At 35.1% G+C, this 18,159-nt stretch overlaps 1 protein-coding gene across 1 annotated transcript; it reads left to right on the plus strand.

The window, feature by feature from the left end:
* The first annotated feature begins 2,250 nt into the window (after nt 1–2,250).
* Nucleotides 2,251–3,144, plus strand: LOC113693056 (mitochondrial import inner membrane translocase subunit TIM23-3). The gene is given in 1 exon segment (XM_027211639.2): nt 2,251–3,144. A coding segment is annotated over 1 exon segment (594 nt). The 5' UTR covers nt 2,251–2,393; the 3' UTR covers nt 2,988–3,144.
* Nucleotides 3,145–18,159: the final 15,015 nt, after the last annotated feature.

An 18,159-nucleotide genomic window follows, 5' to 3' on the forward strand; every position in this document is an offset into this window, starting at 1 on the left:
ATGCTTAGTTTATATACCTGTTTAACTTGACCATTATGGGAATCAATAGACCATAAGGCAAATGCAATCTATTCTAAAATTTTCTCTTGGGACTTGTAAGGCTTTATTTTCTCTTGGGATAATTTCAGAAACCTCCCCAGAGGTTTCTTACTATTTCATTAGCCTCCCTCCAAATTTTAAAATTTATGCTAACTTCCCTTGAGTTTAATTATTTTGTAACATTTAGACCCAACCAGTAATTGAAAAGTGATATTAGGAGAGAAAAAAATATAATTTCATCATTACCCTTCATCTACTATATTATTTAATTAATTTAATACCAATTCACACATGAAAGAAACCACTATTGTTGTTTATCATTAAAAATCAAATCACATATAGCATCGAAAAATAGTATGTCATTCTATATTTTTTCACTTAATACAAGACTCAAATTACTTTTTTTAGTTCCATACTTAATATCAAATATAATCAACAACAAATAATAAAAAAATTTGCAATCGAAACATTACAAAGAGCAAATTTTAACATCATAAATATCCTTGTCAACATATTGAGATTAGCTGTGAAGATTTTTATAGTATTAAAGTTAGCTCATTTCAATGTTTTGGTTGCATTTTTTTGATTATTTGTTATTGATGATGTTTGACAATGGATCTATAATTGAAAGAATAATTTGGATCTTATATTAAGTGACATATATAGAATAATATACTATTTTTTGATACTATATGTGATTTGATCCTTGATGAGAAACAACAAATTCTAGTGTTTTTCTTTAATGTGTAGGCTAGTATTAGATCAACTAAATAATATAGTAGATAAGAGGCAATGATGGAATCTTGATAGCTTGTTTCTCCTAATATCACTTTTTTGTTATTGGTTGGGTCTAGATGTTACAAGATAATAAATCTCAAAGGAGGTTAATGTAATTTTTGAAATTTAAAGGGAGACCAGTAAAATAGTCAGAAACCTCAGGGGTAGTTTCTGAAATTATCCCTTTTCTCTTAGAAACTAATTACAGTTATTAAAAAAAAAAAAAAAAAGCACGTAAGGTACATATGAAATTCAAGCAACAAACTCATAATGGGTTTTTTGCCCCCTCCCCCTTAAAAAAAAAAAAAGAGAAGTAAAACGAGATGAGAAAACTTGTATTTCATGCTATCAGTGTTTTTTAATCAACTAGCAACATTTAGACTAATCCTTCTCTAACCTACACTAGAGGAGGGTTCAATTGAGTCAAGCCAAATCATATTGAGTTTTTTTTTTTCACTATCCATATTAGTTAACACATATACTTAAGTTTATTTTTTCTTTTTTCATAGCCAAGCCAAACCATGAAACTATAGTTACAATTACAAAAAAAATATTTACTTAAGCTTAGTTTACCAGTTCACTTGTATACCGTATTATCTATGCTACGGATTTTAAACATTACTGGTTACCCTAGACGTAATTAAATTATATATGAGGAGGTTTTTTTATTAAAATTTATTAACTATTACAGGAAAGACTTTAATCTAATGGCTAAGTTGGAGATCTCAGGATTCAAATCTCTCTTTTTTTCCTCACTTCTTAAATCCCAACCTACCCTTGTCTAAAGAAAAAAAAAAAAGGATAAAGTAGGACCTCTAAAGACTGACCACCCTCTATTGTTGTTTTTCTAGCGTATTTAAAGTTCCCAATCAATCAAATAATATGAACATTGAGTGTGTTTAAGTGTGTTTGGATAGCCAAATAATGGCCATAAATTTTTTGCTTACATCACAAATACAATTTCCAACACACCTTTTTATCTTCCCAATTATCTTTTTATCTCACATACGTCACATCACAAAAAATACTACAGTAATTATTGCAAATATTTCAATTACCTTTGCACGATAGTAACTTTTGTAAGCTTGGTCCAATTGATTCTTATAATTCAACATAATTGATTAAATCGCAATTTTGAATTCTAATCTCAAATTTTTTTATTCTATTGATGCCGTGGAGTTTGGAAGTTTTTCAAGTCATATATTGGCACATGCCAAATAAATACCCATTCTACTTGCACCTATGTTCTATATTCCTTCTTATAGAATTTTCTAAAATATTTTAGAGATCCAAAAAGGGGAAAAAATTAAACAAAAAGTCGATCAAATGCCCCAAAAAAGAAAACAAAAATGAAGGAATTTGACACAAAAAAAAGTGCCCCAAAAGGAGAAAAAATAGAGAAAACGAAAAAAATCATGTGTACAAGTCCTGGTACGACTCTGCCTCAAAACTATATAAGTCAATCAAAAACCTCAACCCCAAAGGTCAAAACCCTTAAACCCTACGTTATTAATCCCAAACTCTGATAGGGATTCCTCCCCTTCTCTCCTCATCATCGAACAATTCCCACGGCGAACATGTATTCACCGCCGGAAAACCGAACCGACAACAAAACTCGTCAGTATAATCCCTACCAAGACCTCGAAAGCTACAGCCATCTGCAACCGCTTAAAACCCTTTACGATCTCCCAACTTCCCCTGAATTCCTCTGCTACGAAGATGCCCTCAAGAAGCGTCGATCAACCACGGAGAATATCACGTTCTACACAGGTACATCCTACTTGCTCGGGGCCGTCACCGGCGGAATCACCGGAACGTTGTCAGGCCTCAGGGCAGCCGAAGCAGGGGAGTCTTTGAAGGTTAGGATGAGTCGGGTTCTCAGCTCCGGCGGCCACTCCGGCAGGAAATTCGGGAACAATATGGGTATTTTGGGGCTGATTTTTGCTGGGCTTGACAGTGTGGTTTATGATCTTAAAGGGGAAGTTGATGATGGTTTGAACCCTGTTTTGGCTGGGCTTGGTACTGGGGTCCTTTTTAAGGCCGCTGCCGGACCCAGATCGGCTGCTGTCTTGGGAGGAATGTGATGAAGAGCACTTGGTGGCTTGGCCGCTGGTGCGGCTATTCTTGGGAGGAATGTGATGAAGAGATTTATGCCGAATCTACCGATTTGACCCTTGATTCATCCTCGTTGAGGGTACAGTTGGGGTTTCAGACTTAGGTTTTTGGGATTTCCGTTAGGCTATTCTCTTTATTTATTTATTTTTTGATTTTGTGAATGTAATTTAGTCTGTTGACTTGTCTGATGCTATGGATGAAGGTTTGCTGCTGCGTTGTTTTGTTTTGTTTTCTCTTTGGAAGTTTAGCTAAAATCTATTCTAGAAATTGGGGGTGGATATATATATATATATATATATATATATATATATATATATATATATATATATATATATATATATATATATATATCTAGTATAGATATCGATATTTTGTTGCTTTTATGGGATCATATGTGATTTAGGGTCCGTTTGTTTCGGGTGAAAATGTTTTTCAGGAAAATATTTTCCTAATTTCCCGTGTTTGGTTGCACAAAAGTTACTGAAAACATTTTTCTATGTAAAATATTTTCACTCATCTTATGGAAAACAACTTCCCTTCCAAACTTACTGAAGTTGTTTTCCAAAATGCATGCATCCCGCCTGTAGTATGTTCCAAACTTACTGAAAACATCTTGTAGTATGTTCTTTTTTTTTTTAGTGTAAACAGGAGGACTCGAACCTAAGATCTCTTCCTTACACTCCCTCCCCCGTACCACCCAACCCAACCCAACCCTCCCCCTAGTATATTCAAAATAAAAAAAAAATCTCGTCCTGCTCATCCTATGCTAGTAATTAATTATGTATAATAGGGACATTCTTTTCTAGAGACACTTTCAGCAGTGAGAGTGCAAGATATATGTCATAATAAGCATTGCATGTGATTGATATTTGACACTAAATGACCAGCAATTTGTTTATTGCTTAAGGAGATATTTTTTATTCATATATACATTTCTCCAAGATTTTTTAAAGTTAAACAATGAGATAAATTTTCTTATTTTGCATGGGAAGAAGTATGTAGTTATAATGTGTAGAAAGTAAAGATAGAGATAAAAGTGAAAATATTTCAAAAGTTAAACAAACACCAGAAAAATGAAGTAAGAAAATATTTTCAATAAGCTAACCAAACACCTGAAAATGATGAAAGGGAAATGATTTTCATGGAAAATTACTTCCACGAAAAATATTTTCCCAAGGAAAACATTTTACTTCCAACCAAACAGACCCTTATTGATTTATCTAATGGAGCAGAGGCTAAAGATTTTTAACTGACCTCAGATAATGCACCAAGACTAGCATCCCTGTTGAGTGCGAGCCAGGCTTTCGAGTTCACCGGGAAGACTTTTGGAAGGAAAAAAAAGATAAAAAAGTAATTAAAAAAATAATCATAAATGTTGAATTTAAATTTATATGCTAACGAGTTTAAATCATATGTCATAGAACATGAATTTAAATTAAAAACTCAAATTATACATATGTGACATACATCAAAACTTGTTGTTAGTGCAAAAAAAAAATAACTACACTATCAATGCAAAATAATTACACTATCAATGCATCAAAAATTAATCTTTTAATCTTTAATTTATTGGGTGAAGTGTTTTTCCGGTGAATCTCTTGACTTCGCCTTGCTCCATGCTTAAGTTAGCTTTTGAGGAAAAGGAGAACCTTATGACTAGAGGAAAAAAATGAGATGGTAGGGGGAATTGTAGTTTATTCCCAATGAATCCTTGCCCTAGGAAAGACGAAGTACTTGCACCTTGCATGAGTGGGTCACGGTGTGCCATGCATACTTCAAGATTATGTCTACGACCTCCACGTTGAGGTCATTAGGCAGTCATTAAAATCCGATTCGGAGCTCGGTTCGAAAAGGTGATCGATCATCGATTTAACTGTGGATTGGATAATTCAACCGCGGGTTGCACAGTAACTATATTATGTAATATAATAATATATTTTTATTTATAAAGATAATAAAAATTTTAAATTGATAGTTCAATCAGCGGTTTAATTGACAGTTTTTTCTTGATTCATCAATTGAATCACTAAATTATTAACTGATCAATAAATTTATTACTTGATCGATCTAATTAGTAATCCATTTCAATCGTATGCCTAGCCTAGTTTACTAGGTTGATCGATTCAATTACCGAACAAGGCCGGCTCGGATTTTATACCTATGTCATTAGGTGATGTGGTGCATGGAACCTATTCAACACTTAAATTTTTATTTTGATGGTTCGTTGAGTTACTTTCACCTCTTGATACTTGAAGGACACTAAGGATGGCAATGCCGCGCCGCACCGCGGGGGTAGAAATGGGGGCGGGGCGGGGGCGGGGATGGGGGCAAAATATTTCCCCCCGCCTTAAAACGGAGCGGGGGTTGGGGAAACATACACCCGCCCCATCCCTCGCCCCATCCCCCGCATATATTATATATATATATATATATATAATACAATCCTAAATTTCTCAAAGTTGTACCCTTACTTACAAGTACAACGCTAGTCAGTGTCAATGGCAGCCGCAACAACTGAAGAAATTTCTTGGACTATTGTTGATTTGTTTCTAACCCCCTCCTCCCAAAGACTAAGCTATCCAATTCCAACCTGTTTTACTCCTAACCCTTTTTTATTTCGATTGGTTCTCTTCCTCCGCACTGATTGTAACTTGACTTGTTATGCTTTATTCCATCTTGACAGCTTTTTAATCTTATTTAACATTGTTTACAATTGTATTATTGTAAATGAACATTTATGATAAGTTGATTTCTTCCCCCGCAGGTAGGGGTGGGCACGGGTCGGGTACCCGCCCCTAACATGATTTGGCTGACCCGACCCTAATATATCGGATCAGTCATTTTGCGACCTTAACCCGCTCCTAATGTCTTCGGGTACCCGCTATTCGGATATCCGAAAAAAGGGGCGGGTCATAGGGTACCCGCTCCTGACCCGCCCCTAAAAAAAAACTATTTTTCAATAAAAAAAATTATTTTCCACTTAATATCAACATGTTTTTCAATAAAAAAACATGATTTTCCAATTAATATTGGTAGAGATATTGTAATTAAAGTCCATACATCACCATTCTCACACAGTTTATCCAACAATCAAATCGATCTCATAAATTTAGTACATATTAGAATTATAATATCTAATGGACAAAACGAAGTTTCATAATAATTTTGAGTACATCACCATTTTCACACATTTCATCCTTCTACAACACAACAAACACAAGGATAATAAGTATTTTTGCAACTTCCCCAACTTCCTTAAGGATGTTATGGTACAAGACTGCATCCCAAATAAGTTGATTGTGAAATCAAGTTTGGAAAAGAATTGAATAGAACTAATTATTTTTGGAAAAAATATAACCTTAAAAATTCTTCCCCAACTTTTTTACATCTTTGGAATAGACCTTATGGTATTAAAGGTGATGAAAAAGAAAAATAATTTCTTACCCTAAATAAAAGAGACAAATTTAAGAGACATAATTGCAATAAAATAAATCAAATAAATAAACAAGTGAAAGACACAAATGTTTTAATTATCTAGCTAACAGAAAATTGAAACTCCAAACACAAATCTTTGATTGAATTGATGCAAAATTTGCAGGCAAGATCGATGGAGGTAGAATAAAAATAAAAAAGATGAAAGGGATGAACAATTTTTATAACAGAGTTTCACAAATTTTTTTTCATTTTGTTCATTTGGTTCATGCTTCACCGAGAATATTTGCTTTCTTCAAACAAGATGAGGAGAAGTGGGTCATATAGGATTAGAATATGAGGCTGTGAGTCATTTCACTTGCACTTAGAATTAAAAATTACAAAGTTATAAAAAGATCCCTAATTTTTTAATATTTATAAAATATACCCTGCGGGTCGGGTATCCGCGAATTTTTATTTTTCTGATCCTTATTCGTACCCGATTTTTGCGGGTACCCGACCCTTATCTGCTCTGCTAAGAAAAATCGGATCGGATTCATCGGGTTTTCGGATCAACGGATTTTTTGCCCACCCCTACCCGCGGGGGACTGTGGGGGAAACGGGGCGGGGGCGGGGGCGGGGGCGGGGGAGGGGTGGGGGGTAAGGGGTGGGAGACGGGAGGAGTTATTTGACAATGGGGCGGGGGGTGGGGGAAGGATCCCCCGGCCCAATCCCGCCCCATTGCCACCCCTAAAGGACATCCGTGAGTCGAATATCTCACTGGGTGGGACCTGTCCTTTTTAAATTTTGTCCTTCTTCAGTGGTATTAAAAGAATTTTCCAAATAATAATGGGCCTGTTTGGAAGTGAGTTTTTTGACCAAGTTTTTTACCTACTAATTTTTTAACAACTTTTGCTACAGGAACCCAAAAAACTTCTTAAAATTTTTTTCCTATACACTTCAAAAATAATATACAAAAAATTTTCCAAAAAATTTTCTTTTTTTTCCTCCCTCATCCAATCCAACCCACCATGCCAGCCACCACCTCCACCACCTGTACCGACGCCGGTCACCTCAAAAAATTTTTTTCCTGTCCCTCACCCTCACCCCCTCTCCTCTGCAGAAAGAGGAGTAACGCTGTCGTTTATGCCGGGGGTTGGGCCAACTATCTCTCTTTATTTATTGTTTTTTTTTTTTTTTACAAATCACCCAAAGTGGAGTTAGGGTTGGGGGGATCCGTTATTTCCATGGCGGGCATAGAAAGAATTGCAGCGGCGGGAGGAACTGGAATTAGAAGTGGAAGTGGAATAGGTGGAGGAGGAGGAGGTGTCTCAGTCTCAGAGGGGGGGGGGAGAGGAGAAAAGAAAAAAAAAAAAGAACAGAGCCAAGCAGGGGCATGGAGGTCGAACGACTGAAGTGTGCTGTGGTCGCATTGTGGAGAAGGCGCACCAGGAGCTGGGCTGGCTGATGAGCGTGCGGAGAAGGTCGGGGGCGCTGGCGCTTTGGTGCACCTACGTTTCTGGTCGAAGAGGCGCCGGAGGTGGTGGTCGACGCTCCAAGAAACAAGGGGAGGGAGAGGGGGGAAGGGGCAGTGGGAGAGGGGGTGGCAAGGCAGAGAAGGTGGCGGGGCAGCGGGGGAAGGGTGGCGTGCAGAGGGGAGGGGGAAGAGGGGGAGGGGGTGGCGGAGCAGCGAGGGAAGGGGCAGCGGGGGGAGGGGTTGGTGTGCAGAGGGGAGGGGAAAGGCAGAGGAGAGGGGTGGCGGGAGAGGGAAGGAAGAAGAAGAAGAAGAAAGAGAGGAAAGAAAAGAAAAAGGAAAGAAAGAAAAAGAAAAGGAAAGAGAAAGAAAAAAAGAAAAGGAAAAAAAATTTCACCTTACAAAAACTTCTACAAAAATTTTTACCTTACAAAAACTTCTACAAAAATTTTTTTCACCTTTCAAAAACTTCTACAAAATTTTTTCAAAAACTTCTACAGTGCACTACAGTAAAGTTTTAGGCAGACTCTCAAAAAACTCAGGTTCCAAACAGGCCCATTATGTATCCAAACAAACTAATTTCAAATTTTGGTTCTCATTGGACAAGTTTGGGATGGATTGAGTTGGTACTCAATTCGTAGTAAAAATATTTCTGGTAAACAGATCGAATTTTATTATGATGTTGCATTGTATTCTGCTCCTTTTGACTTGTGATGACTGAAGTTTTGTTTGTAAATGATTAGACGAGTTGTTTACTTCCTTTTTTTTTTGGGTGCAATTACACCTTGTGCAATTTTTTCTTTCAATTATTGCTAAAAGAATTAGAGATGAGCAGCTACTAAACAACATCTTCGATTAAGATAAGATATGGAGGAAATAAATTGTTATAAATAATTCATGAAGCAAACTAAACCCAAAAAACGATGAAATAAAGTTTGAAACTGATTGTTGTTCCATGGAGAATTAAGAAACAGGGCTTGATGCACCTATAATTACAGAGCTCCCAATGATCTGTATGTATCCAGTAAATTGAAAGGAAGCTGTTCAAGTTCTAAGGACTTTACACGTTGCCAAGGTTCATGGTCAAGCACTTTGGGGCACCAAAGTGCAGATTCTTGATTGAAATTAAACGACCTGTTCAGAATTAGATGGTGAAATAGGGTACCATGTCTTTACGGTGTCAACTATCGTAGACAATTTGAACACTTTGCCTAGGATGTCAGTGGTCTTGGGCCTCTTGGCTCATTTTTGTCCTCTTGCTTGGAATGTTGTCACGCTTGGGAATTAGGCGGCTACGGTTGACTTTTGATGCATTTAAAATAGGTATTATACTTCTTCAAAATTTTGGTATAAACTTAGTTGCATGCAAGTTGGGTGGGGGGAGGGATGGGTTGAATCGTATGGGAGGAGAATATGTAAGTATGAGATATCGGATTCGAAACTTTTCATTTACACTTAGAAGGGGGATGAAAGATAGGTTGGATAGTATAAAAAAAAGAAATGTAAATGTGAGATCCTGGATTCGAGATCTCACACTTACACTTAATAAAAAGGTAGGGGAGGAAGGAAGGGACGACTTGAATAATACAGGAATAGGGAATATAGGTGAGAGATCTCGAATTTGAAACCTTCAACTGATACTAAAAAATAAAATTACAAAATTTTCTATCAATAAAGTTATGCAAACGTACGTTATATCATGTAAAAATTATAACCAAAAAAAGTTACAAAATTTTCTTACAAAATTTTCTATCAAAAAAATTATGTAAACGTACACTATATCGTGTAAAAATTATGACAAGTGCACAACTGCACAGCTGCAGTGAACCTGTCGAAAGTCTGTAGTACTGCGGCATTCTATCTTGTTTATCTACTGGAATATTGGGATTCAGTAAACACATACAATCAGAATGCATATACACATATGATGTGTGTGATGGCTCAAAATAGAAGCACTATTTACATTCCGTCATCAAATTCAATAAATTCACAGGAAAATCAAACAGATACACAACAGATGTTTTGTTCTAGTCAAAATAGAACTAAAGAATAAGCCATTTTGCTCATCAACGTAATTGCATATGATAAATGCAATTATTTGAACATATCAGGGACCGTAATGCATTATTTTATTTTTGAAGGACTACAAAGGGATTATGTATAGATGTAGGAGCCACTCTTTTCCTGCTTTTAAAGACCTGGTTTTTTTTTTTTTTTATATTTATTTATTTTGAATACTTGCAAAGAGATTTCTTTTGCTTGTCATTCATACGAGCAGAATAGAGTACATAAATAGGATCCAACCTCAATGCAACCCGTGAAAGCCTTTCAAAAAATTTTTTTTTATCGCAAAGAAATTTCTTCAATTCTCATTGATCATATGAGCAGAATAGAACATGCAAGGAGGATGCAACCCCAAAAAGCCATCGACGGAAAAATAAAGTAACGAAATCAGTGACGGACATAAGGGGGCTTCAAATCCTCTGTCCCCAAACTCCTATTGTCCCTCTGTCCCTTGTCCCACTTCCTGCCACGTGTTTATCATAATAAATGATGTTTTACAGATTCTTCTATCTTTCTCACCGAGTAATAGAAATGAGTAAATCATCATCATCCTCGCAAACTAGGATGGCTTTGTACTAATAGCATGACCGAATTTCCCCGTCTTCATTCTTAAAAACTTGATTAGATTCGATGTGTACTATATACATTATCAATGGATAAGTATGCTCAATCAATCGTTTAGACATTTTCTATATTACCATACATATAACTGGAAAATCAAAATTAACACCATATCAGATTTTTTTACGTTTCACATTAAAATTTCTACAGACAAATGCTACGTTTTTGTACGAAAACAAAATTCCCATTAGCTCTAAGTTCATTTGAAAATCTAACATAAAAAGACCAAAGAAAAATTCAGAAGAATACTTGGTTGTTGATGGCTATTGATGCTCTCTCCTTAACAATTCTTCTCGCTTCTCCATGCTAGCAAAAGCACATAAGTTTAGACCTACCAGCAAAGAGGCTAATATGGAGAAGAATGTACTGGTGGCTGCTTAGAAAATGCAGAAATTAAATTAAGTAATTAAAGGGGATTTTGCAGTTTAGCATGACAAAAAATGATTTTTGACTTTACAAATTTGGCTCACACCGCTCACTTGCTTTCAAAAAGGAAGAATCCACGTGGCAGCCAATGGTAACAAGGGGACAGAGGATGGCAAGCCGACATAAGGGGCGAGGGCGCGGCTCTCTAGCTTTCCAAAATATTGCATAAAGACTGTAAAATTTACCCAAAGAGTTTTAGCTTTAAACTATATATATATATATATATATATATATATATAAAGTATAAGTGGGAAGCTTTGAACTCAATAGTAATTCTCAATTACACTAAAAACTCTATCAATTTGCCCGCCCCCAACATATTTATAGTTAGTTAGGTTGTTAATTTCCTTTAATTTCTGCTTTAAAAAGAGTGTTCTATAATAAACTAACTCTAGTTTCCTTAATTAAAAAATTTCCTATTACTTTAAGTTTTAAATATTATCTTAGGAAATATTAATTTCACTTATGTAAGTTTCCCAAAAAAAAAAAAAAAAAAAATTAGATTCTTTATATCAGTTAATCGTAGGAAAACATTATACAAATAGGAAACAATTGACAAGGAAATTCATGGAAAAAAATTCTATTTATACATCATCTACATGAAATTTTTTTTTCAAAAAAAACAATCGATGTATTATGTATAAGTGAGAAGCCAACTCCTAAAGCCGCCAATTTTCTTGACCAACCACACATCAATCTTTGATCTTACCCAATTTCGTTTATCTCATCTCAAACACCTACTCTTCCTATCTTCCTAAAGGCAAGTCTAATTTTTTCTCTGTTTACAATTCTTCCAATTATATTTTAATTCATATTCATTAATTCTTTGGAGGTCATGCTTATTTTAAGTTTGTCATTTAAATTTTTTTTATGATTATTAATTTGTCAATTATTCTTATTCTAACTTGAATCTTAGAATTTTAGTCTTAATTTGCATAGCCTCGATGTGATTTATAGAATTTAGTTAGTTTTAGTATGATTTTGGCCCCTGAGTTAATTTTATCTTTTATAGTCAAACATATGAAATCAAATTATAAAATATTTCAGGTCACAAGACAATAAAATAAGAATGCCTCCAAAACCAATTGATTCTTTTTTCGAGTGAAAATAATCCCCCGATAGAGAAGAGACGTCTCATTCCAAGGAAACTCCTCCAATTGAGTCGTTTAGTTTCGTATGCCTCAAATTGCTAGAAAACCAAGTAATGGAGAGTCTAATTTCATGTTTTACTTTCTATTGAACTTTTATTTTAAGTTTGTGTGCTTTATTTGTTAAGTGTTTTCTTAAATTGGTTATTTCGCCCCCTTTAAATCAAAATCCTACGTCCATCACTGATAAAAAATGTAAGTTCTATGGAAGTATGACGAATCTTGAAAGTGTTCAGACAAATTGGTCTCTGGCTTTTATTCCAAATTTAAAACTTTTAATCATGATGTAATAGGTTTAAGGTCTTGCCTTCTCCTCACTGTTGACTGCTTAGCATCCTATCATTTCGAGGTAGAAATTCCCTGACTGTACCTTCCCTTTTTTTTTTTTGGGCCCCGGGGGGCGGGGGTGATGGTTCGCGAATCTTAGTGTACTTTTTATTTTAACACTTGAAAATATCTCCAGCGCGTCTGCCAACTTGGTCCTACTCACGGTTCGGATCAAACCGTAAAACTCGGCTCGATCTAGGCTATTAATTTCTAGGGATAATTTCAGAAACCTCCCCTGAGGTTTCGTGAAATATCACTAAACTCCTCCTACGTTTTCAAAATCTCTCTTACCGCCCCTCAAGTGATTGTGGTGTCACATGTCACTATCAAAATGGAAAAATTGTCAACAATAACCTCATTTCTTCTAACAATTATTTAGCATATGAAAAGCAAAAAAAAAAAAAAAAAGAGAAAGAAAGCATGTAATAGCCTAAAGCCCGGGAAACAATTGGTCCACTTACAAAAAAAAAAATGTTTTGATTTCTAGTTCAATTTTTTCCTTTAACATTGGACTTTATAATTTGACTAATTTGGGGCCAATACATAATAGTTTTGATTTTTCATGTGCACTTAGTATAAACCATTATTGATATTGTGCAAGCGTCTTGATAATTTTTTAATATAACCAAATATTTTTTTTTAAAAAAATTACCGATGGCCACTTTTGCTTTTAGTTTCATACTTACCTTAGTTCACTAGTTATTTCTTAATCTATTATCCTTAGTTGGGGTAAAGAAATCAGCACCATGTCTTTCGACATCCAACACTGTTAGCAAGTTTAAAAACGAGAATAGGATCCTTATTTTTACACTTTCGATATCTTTTTTAATATTTTTTGTTTTATTTTATTTTTCTTTCAATTTTCTTCCTTTCACTGATATAACCGAACATGTGGCTACGATAATATTCTTTAGAATATCGAATTTTTTTTATGCATACGTCCAATAATAATACCCTTATAACAAGGGTGAGTTGAAAGGAAACTAACTTTGTATATATTGAAAAAAACTGGGGTGGTTTTGAATGGTTGTTCTTGGGAATTTTTGTAAAAAAAAAGTTAAATATATATTTTTCTATTTACATTGCTGATTACAAAGTTTTAAAGTTCCAAGAAGGTGTACAAATAACATAGCACAAACAAATAAATAAGAGTAAAATGTCATACTTTTTGATAGCTAGTCATTTTCTTGTACCAATTTCCTCTCAATCTGCCCATTTTTTAAAGCTATTTATGCCTTTTAATATTGCTGCCAGGAAGCCAAAACTAACAGTTGCCTTCCAAACGTCATTCACCTTTCTCACTTGCAGTCCAATTTTCATGCATTTCACACTTTGACCCCCTCACTTTCTACGTAGATTTTTTTTGGTCAGCTTAAGGGTATTAAGGGAACTAAAAGACTCTCTCTCCTCCAAAATGCATTTTCTTTTAATACTTTTGGTTAGAGGGGCTGGCATTGTTAACAAAATGGCAATTCAAGAGATTTTGAAAATGTGGGGGGAGGTTAGTGATATTTTATGAAACCTCAAGGGAGGTTTCTGAAATTATTTCTAAATTTTAAAGTATCAAAATCAATAGTCCAAACCAAGTTGCTTGATAAGTGTTTTTTATGCACTATATTTTGTGGTTATTTTAGGAGCTTTTGTTTCACTTTTTTGAGTGGAATATGGGATTGAAGTGGTAATTTTCCCAAAGAAGATGTGCTTGAGTAATTTGACTATTTTGTCCATTTTTAGTTGCTTTGGAATATGGGTTGTTTTTGTAGGAAAAAATGGGCCAAAGATTTGAAAGAGTTGGTCGCCAAGTTAAACAAAAAAGTAAGAAGTGTTTAAGCATGAAAATGGTGGCGAGTTAGGGGAGTGAAACCAGCTGAGGCTGAACTGGTATCTGGGCCGGTTTATTGGTAGATTGGTTTCCCTGTTTTTACTTCAACACATTACTCAGAAAACGGCCATGAAACAGGCCTTACTTGGGATGGTTTCTCCCACGGTTTTCCTCAGCCAAAAATTTTGCTTGCAAGTTGCACTACTTATTTCTTTTGGGCCATATTTCTTTGCTTTTGTTGGAAAAGTTGACGAGACATTTTGGTGTTAGAAGAAAGGACCAAGCAATTTCAAGAATAATTTTTTGTCATTCAATCTTTTAAGATTCTACTAGAGCTACAACTTTTAACTTTTTAGAAGCTACGTTTACATTGTAGAAGGAAAAAAAGAAAGTAGAGAATTTTCTCTCTAAATTGGGCTTTATTGAGCTTGTTTTGGTACCTTTGGAGTCTAGAAAAACTACGTCAAAATATATCTTTCTCTAGGGTTCCCTAATTCATTAGTATAATGTCATTTAGTGTAGTTGTATCCAATCTTTGTATGTAGCTAACATAGATGAAATTTAAGAATGAAGATGGAGAAATTGGAAGCTCATATGACAAGGACGACCTTTCTCCTAACTCTTGAATTCTTGTATTCGATTCATGTGTTTAGCTACAATATAAGTTTGGTTGTTGTTTTCTTATCTCTTATATTTTGTTAGTTTGTATACCTAGGGTAGGGATGACTTGCTATGATTGTATGTGATATTTTCTTGTATATTTGATGTTTAAATCTTGAGTAAATTATTTAACACTTTTACTATTACAATTATGATTAACTTATCAATAATTATGATTATCTAAAGGTGTTGTTTCATCAATGAATATTATATTCAATACTAGTTCATGGAAATGTTAAATCTAGGGAGTTAACTCGCTAATGTAGGGTTGCACCTCTGTGGCTTTAATCATGTAATTTCATAGAATTTAGTGAATCTATAGCTAGATTCTTCATCACAAAACGTGTGTGAGAGATAGTTATAAGCATGGTTGGTACATCGGCAAAAGTGAGTATCATGCATATTAGAGAATTAGCCATGACTTAGCCAAGATAATCAATTTTATTTAACCAGTAAATTTCACTTGTAAGAGTATATAGGAGTTCTACAACTCTAGGTATATTTTTATTGTCATTTTTACTACTTTTAATACATATTTATTGTTTAAATTTACTTGCTTTATTTATAATAATCTAAATAATAAAGGATTTGAATACCGCCGGTGCTTGACAATCTTCCTCATTGGATCAATACTTGAATATTCCCTATATACTCGTGTACTACCTGACCTCCAACAGCTCACAATCAACAAGATTCAAACACTCGTAGCAGTAGAAGTTTGAGTTATAGTTTGAACTTGTAGTAGTAGAAGTTTGAGTTATAGTTAAGGATGGCAATGGAGCGGCCACCGCCCCGCGGGGGCTGTTGGGGTGGGGGAGGGGGGGAATTTTTTTCCCTCCCGTTTAGAAACGGGGCGGGAGAGCCACCTGCTTAAAAAAATAAAAATATATATATGTATATAATTATATATAATATTTAATTTAATTAGTTACAAATTTATGATAATAATATTATTAGTTATATGTATTATATAATATATATTAGTATATGTAATATAATTGATATTATCAATTATACTAATAATTATATATGACTACTAATAGAAATTATTAATTAGCTATACTAAATTTACTAATACATTTATACTAAATCCCTAATTACACTTAATACAATACTCCCTCCGTCCCGAAATAATAGTCGCACTTCGGGAGTTGTGTTTATTTTCAACAGTGTCTGGATTTCAAACGATTTTGGTGTAACTTCCAGCAATGCCCCTATTCGGTTTCTATGGAGCAGCGTAACTTATTGACTATTAGAATGATAATGGAGTGGTGACAGACCTGTGGGACCCATGTTTCAAACAATGTCTCAGCCGCTTTTTTGGAATGTTCTTTGCACGACCATTGTTTCCATTTGCTGTGAAACTCACGCATATCAAGTGCAATCCTTGTAATTTTTTGGGGCCCATCAAAATCTTAAAAGAATCTGGTATATTTAAGGGCATGAGATGAAAATGGGGGAAAGTTTTTATTGCCAATTGTGGTAAGTGACATTAATTTTGGGACAGACCAAAAAGGAAAGTATGACACTATCAATGGGACGGAGGGAGTAACATTTTTTTCTCAAAAAAAAGCACAAGCACAATAATGAATTAGTGATTGTATTTGTGCCAAAAGTAAAAACTTGACTACTTTAGTTGTATTTATTTCATCATGTTGGATTGTATTCAAATAACTTTCGTTTGATTGTTTTTATAAGTTTCAATTGTGAAATTACAATGAATAATAATTTGGTGATGTGTTGATATTTTAGTACCTGATTATTTGCTAAAATTTAACTATAATAAAATCATATAACAAATTTTTATTAACCTCGCGGGGGCACCCGCGGGGGAAGCGGGGCGGGGGGTGGGGGAGGGGTCCCCCGCCCCATTGCCATCCTTAGTTATAGTTTGAACTTGGAAGTAATTAGAGTTCAAACTGTGACGCCCCCACTTCTCCCTAAGGCGAACCAAAGGGTATCTGCGAGACGCCTGCCCAACTCTCGCTAGGACTCGGTACAATTCCCGTTCAAGCTTAATACAATAGCAACCAATACGACAAGACAAAGTAAGTAAGTGCGGAAACTTCCATAAATAAAATCCAGTCTTACACCACAAGTTCAAAATACATCAACTATCTAGCTCTCTTACATCAGATTCCCAAAAGGTACATCAATTCTCGAAATATACAATCAGCCAAAGTGTCTAGTTAGTTCCATTGGAAACCCTAATATAAAAGTGCATCCAAAGGTTTCTCTGAGTTACTCTTCATGTCCATTCCTGTTAAGGAAAACAAATCTACGGGGTGAGTAATTGCTTGTGAGTCCAAGAAAACACACATGCAAGCATGTTGTTCAAGTAACAATTCCATTTGACGAGTAAGACAATAATATTCAAGTAAATAACAATTCGAGCTAGAAAAGTAAACAGAAACAATTCAAGGATATAGGAGCTCTCAGGAGCTATTTTCCACTTGCACGATCAAGAACTTCCACGAGTTGACACTCCGTCAATCGGGTAGGTTATAGTCCGTAGAACTTCACTTATCATGTCCCCATTCACCGTTACATACCCCTGTACCGAGCCCGCCTGTCGGTTATTTGAGGCGATACTGCTCGAGTATGCCCAGCAAGACCTCTCAATAGGTCAAATTTATGTTTCCTCATGGTTCACCAAGGAGCCCGACCAAGCCCGTACCGGCTCGAGTTCTAGGTTAACCAGTGAGAATTGGGCGTCCCCCATGATTTTTATTAAGAGTCGAAGAGATTCACTCCAATCGACTTATGCAGCCATAGGATAAATAATCACTTAAACACGTTACTTAATTCACTTAACAAGTCACCTCAAGCAATTCAAGTATTTCATGTCAAGTAATTCAAGTACACTTCACTTAAATGAAAATGAGTGCAATAAAGTACACACTCGACTCGGCATTTCCAAAATATTCGATATCAATAGGAATTCACACGTATCACGTATTTCACACACTTGACACTCATCAAATAAAATAAAGAAGAAGTGTCACTCGAGAGTTCAGGCGTTCATCGTGGGATCCTCTTGAAGGTCCTCTTGTGTGCTTGAACAAGTAATAATGAACTATTACACACTATCGCTTAAAACCCCTAATCATCGAAGAAGATTGTATACTTGTACAATCTAGAAAAATATCATAAAAATGAGCCTTAATTACTCGTAAATCGAAACTCAAAAGTGGGGCTTTAGTAATACAAGAAAATCTGATATTTCTCCTTAAAATCATTGGATGGAAGCAAGTAGGTATGAAGTCATGTAAATA

Source organism: Coffea arabica, chromosome 2e (genome assembly GCF_036785885.1).
Source record: "Coffea arabica cultivar ET-39 chromosome 2e, Coffea Arabica ET-39 HiFi, whole genome shotgun sequence".
NCBI lineage: Eukaryota > Viridiplantae > Streptophyta > Magnoliopsida > Gentianales > Rubiaceae > Coffea > Coffea arabica.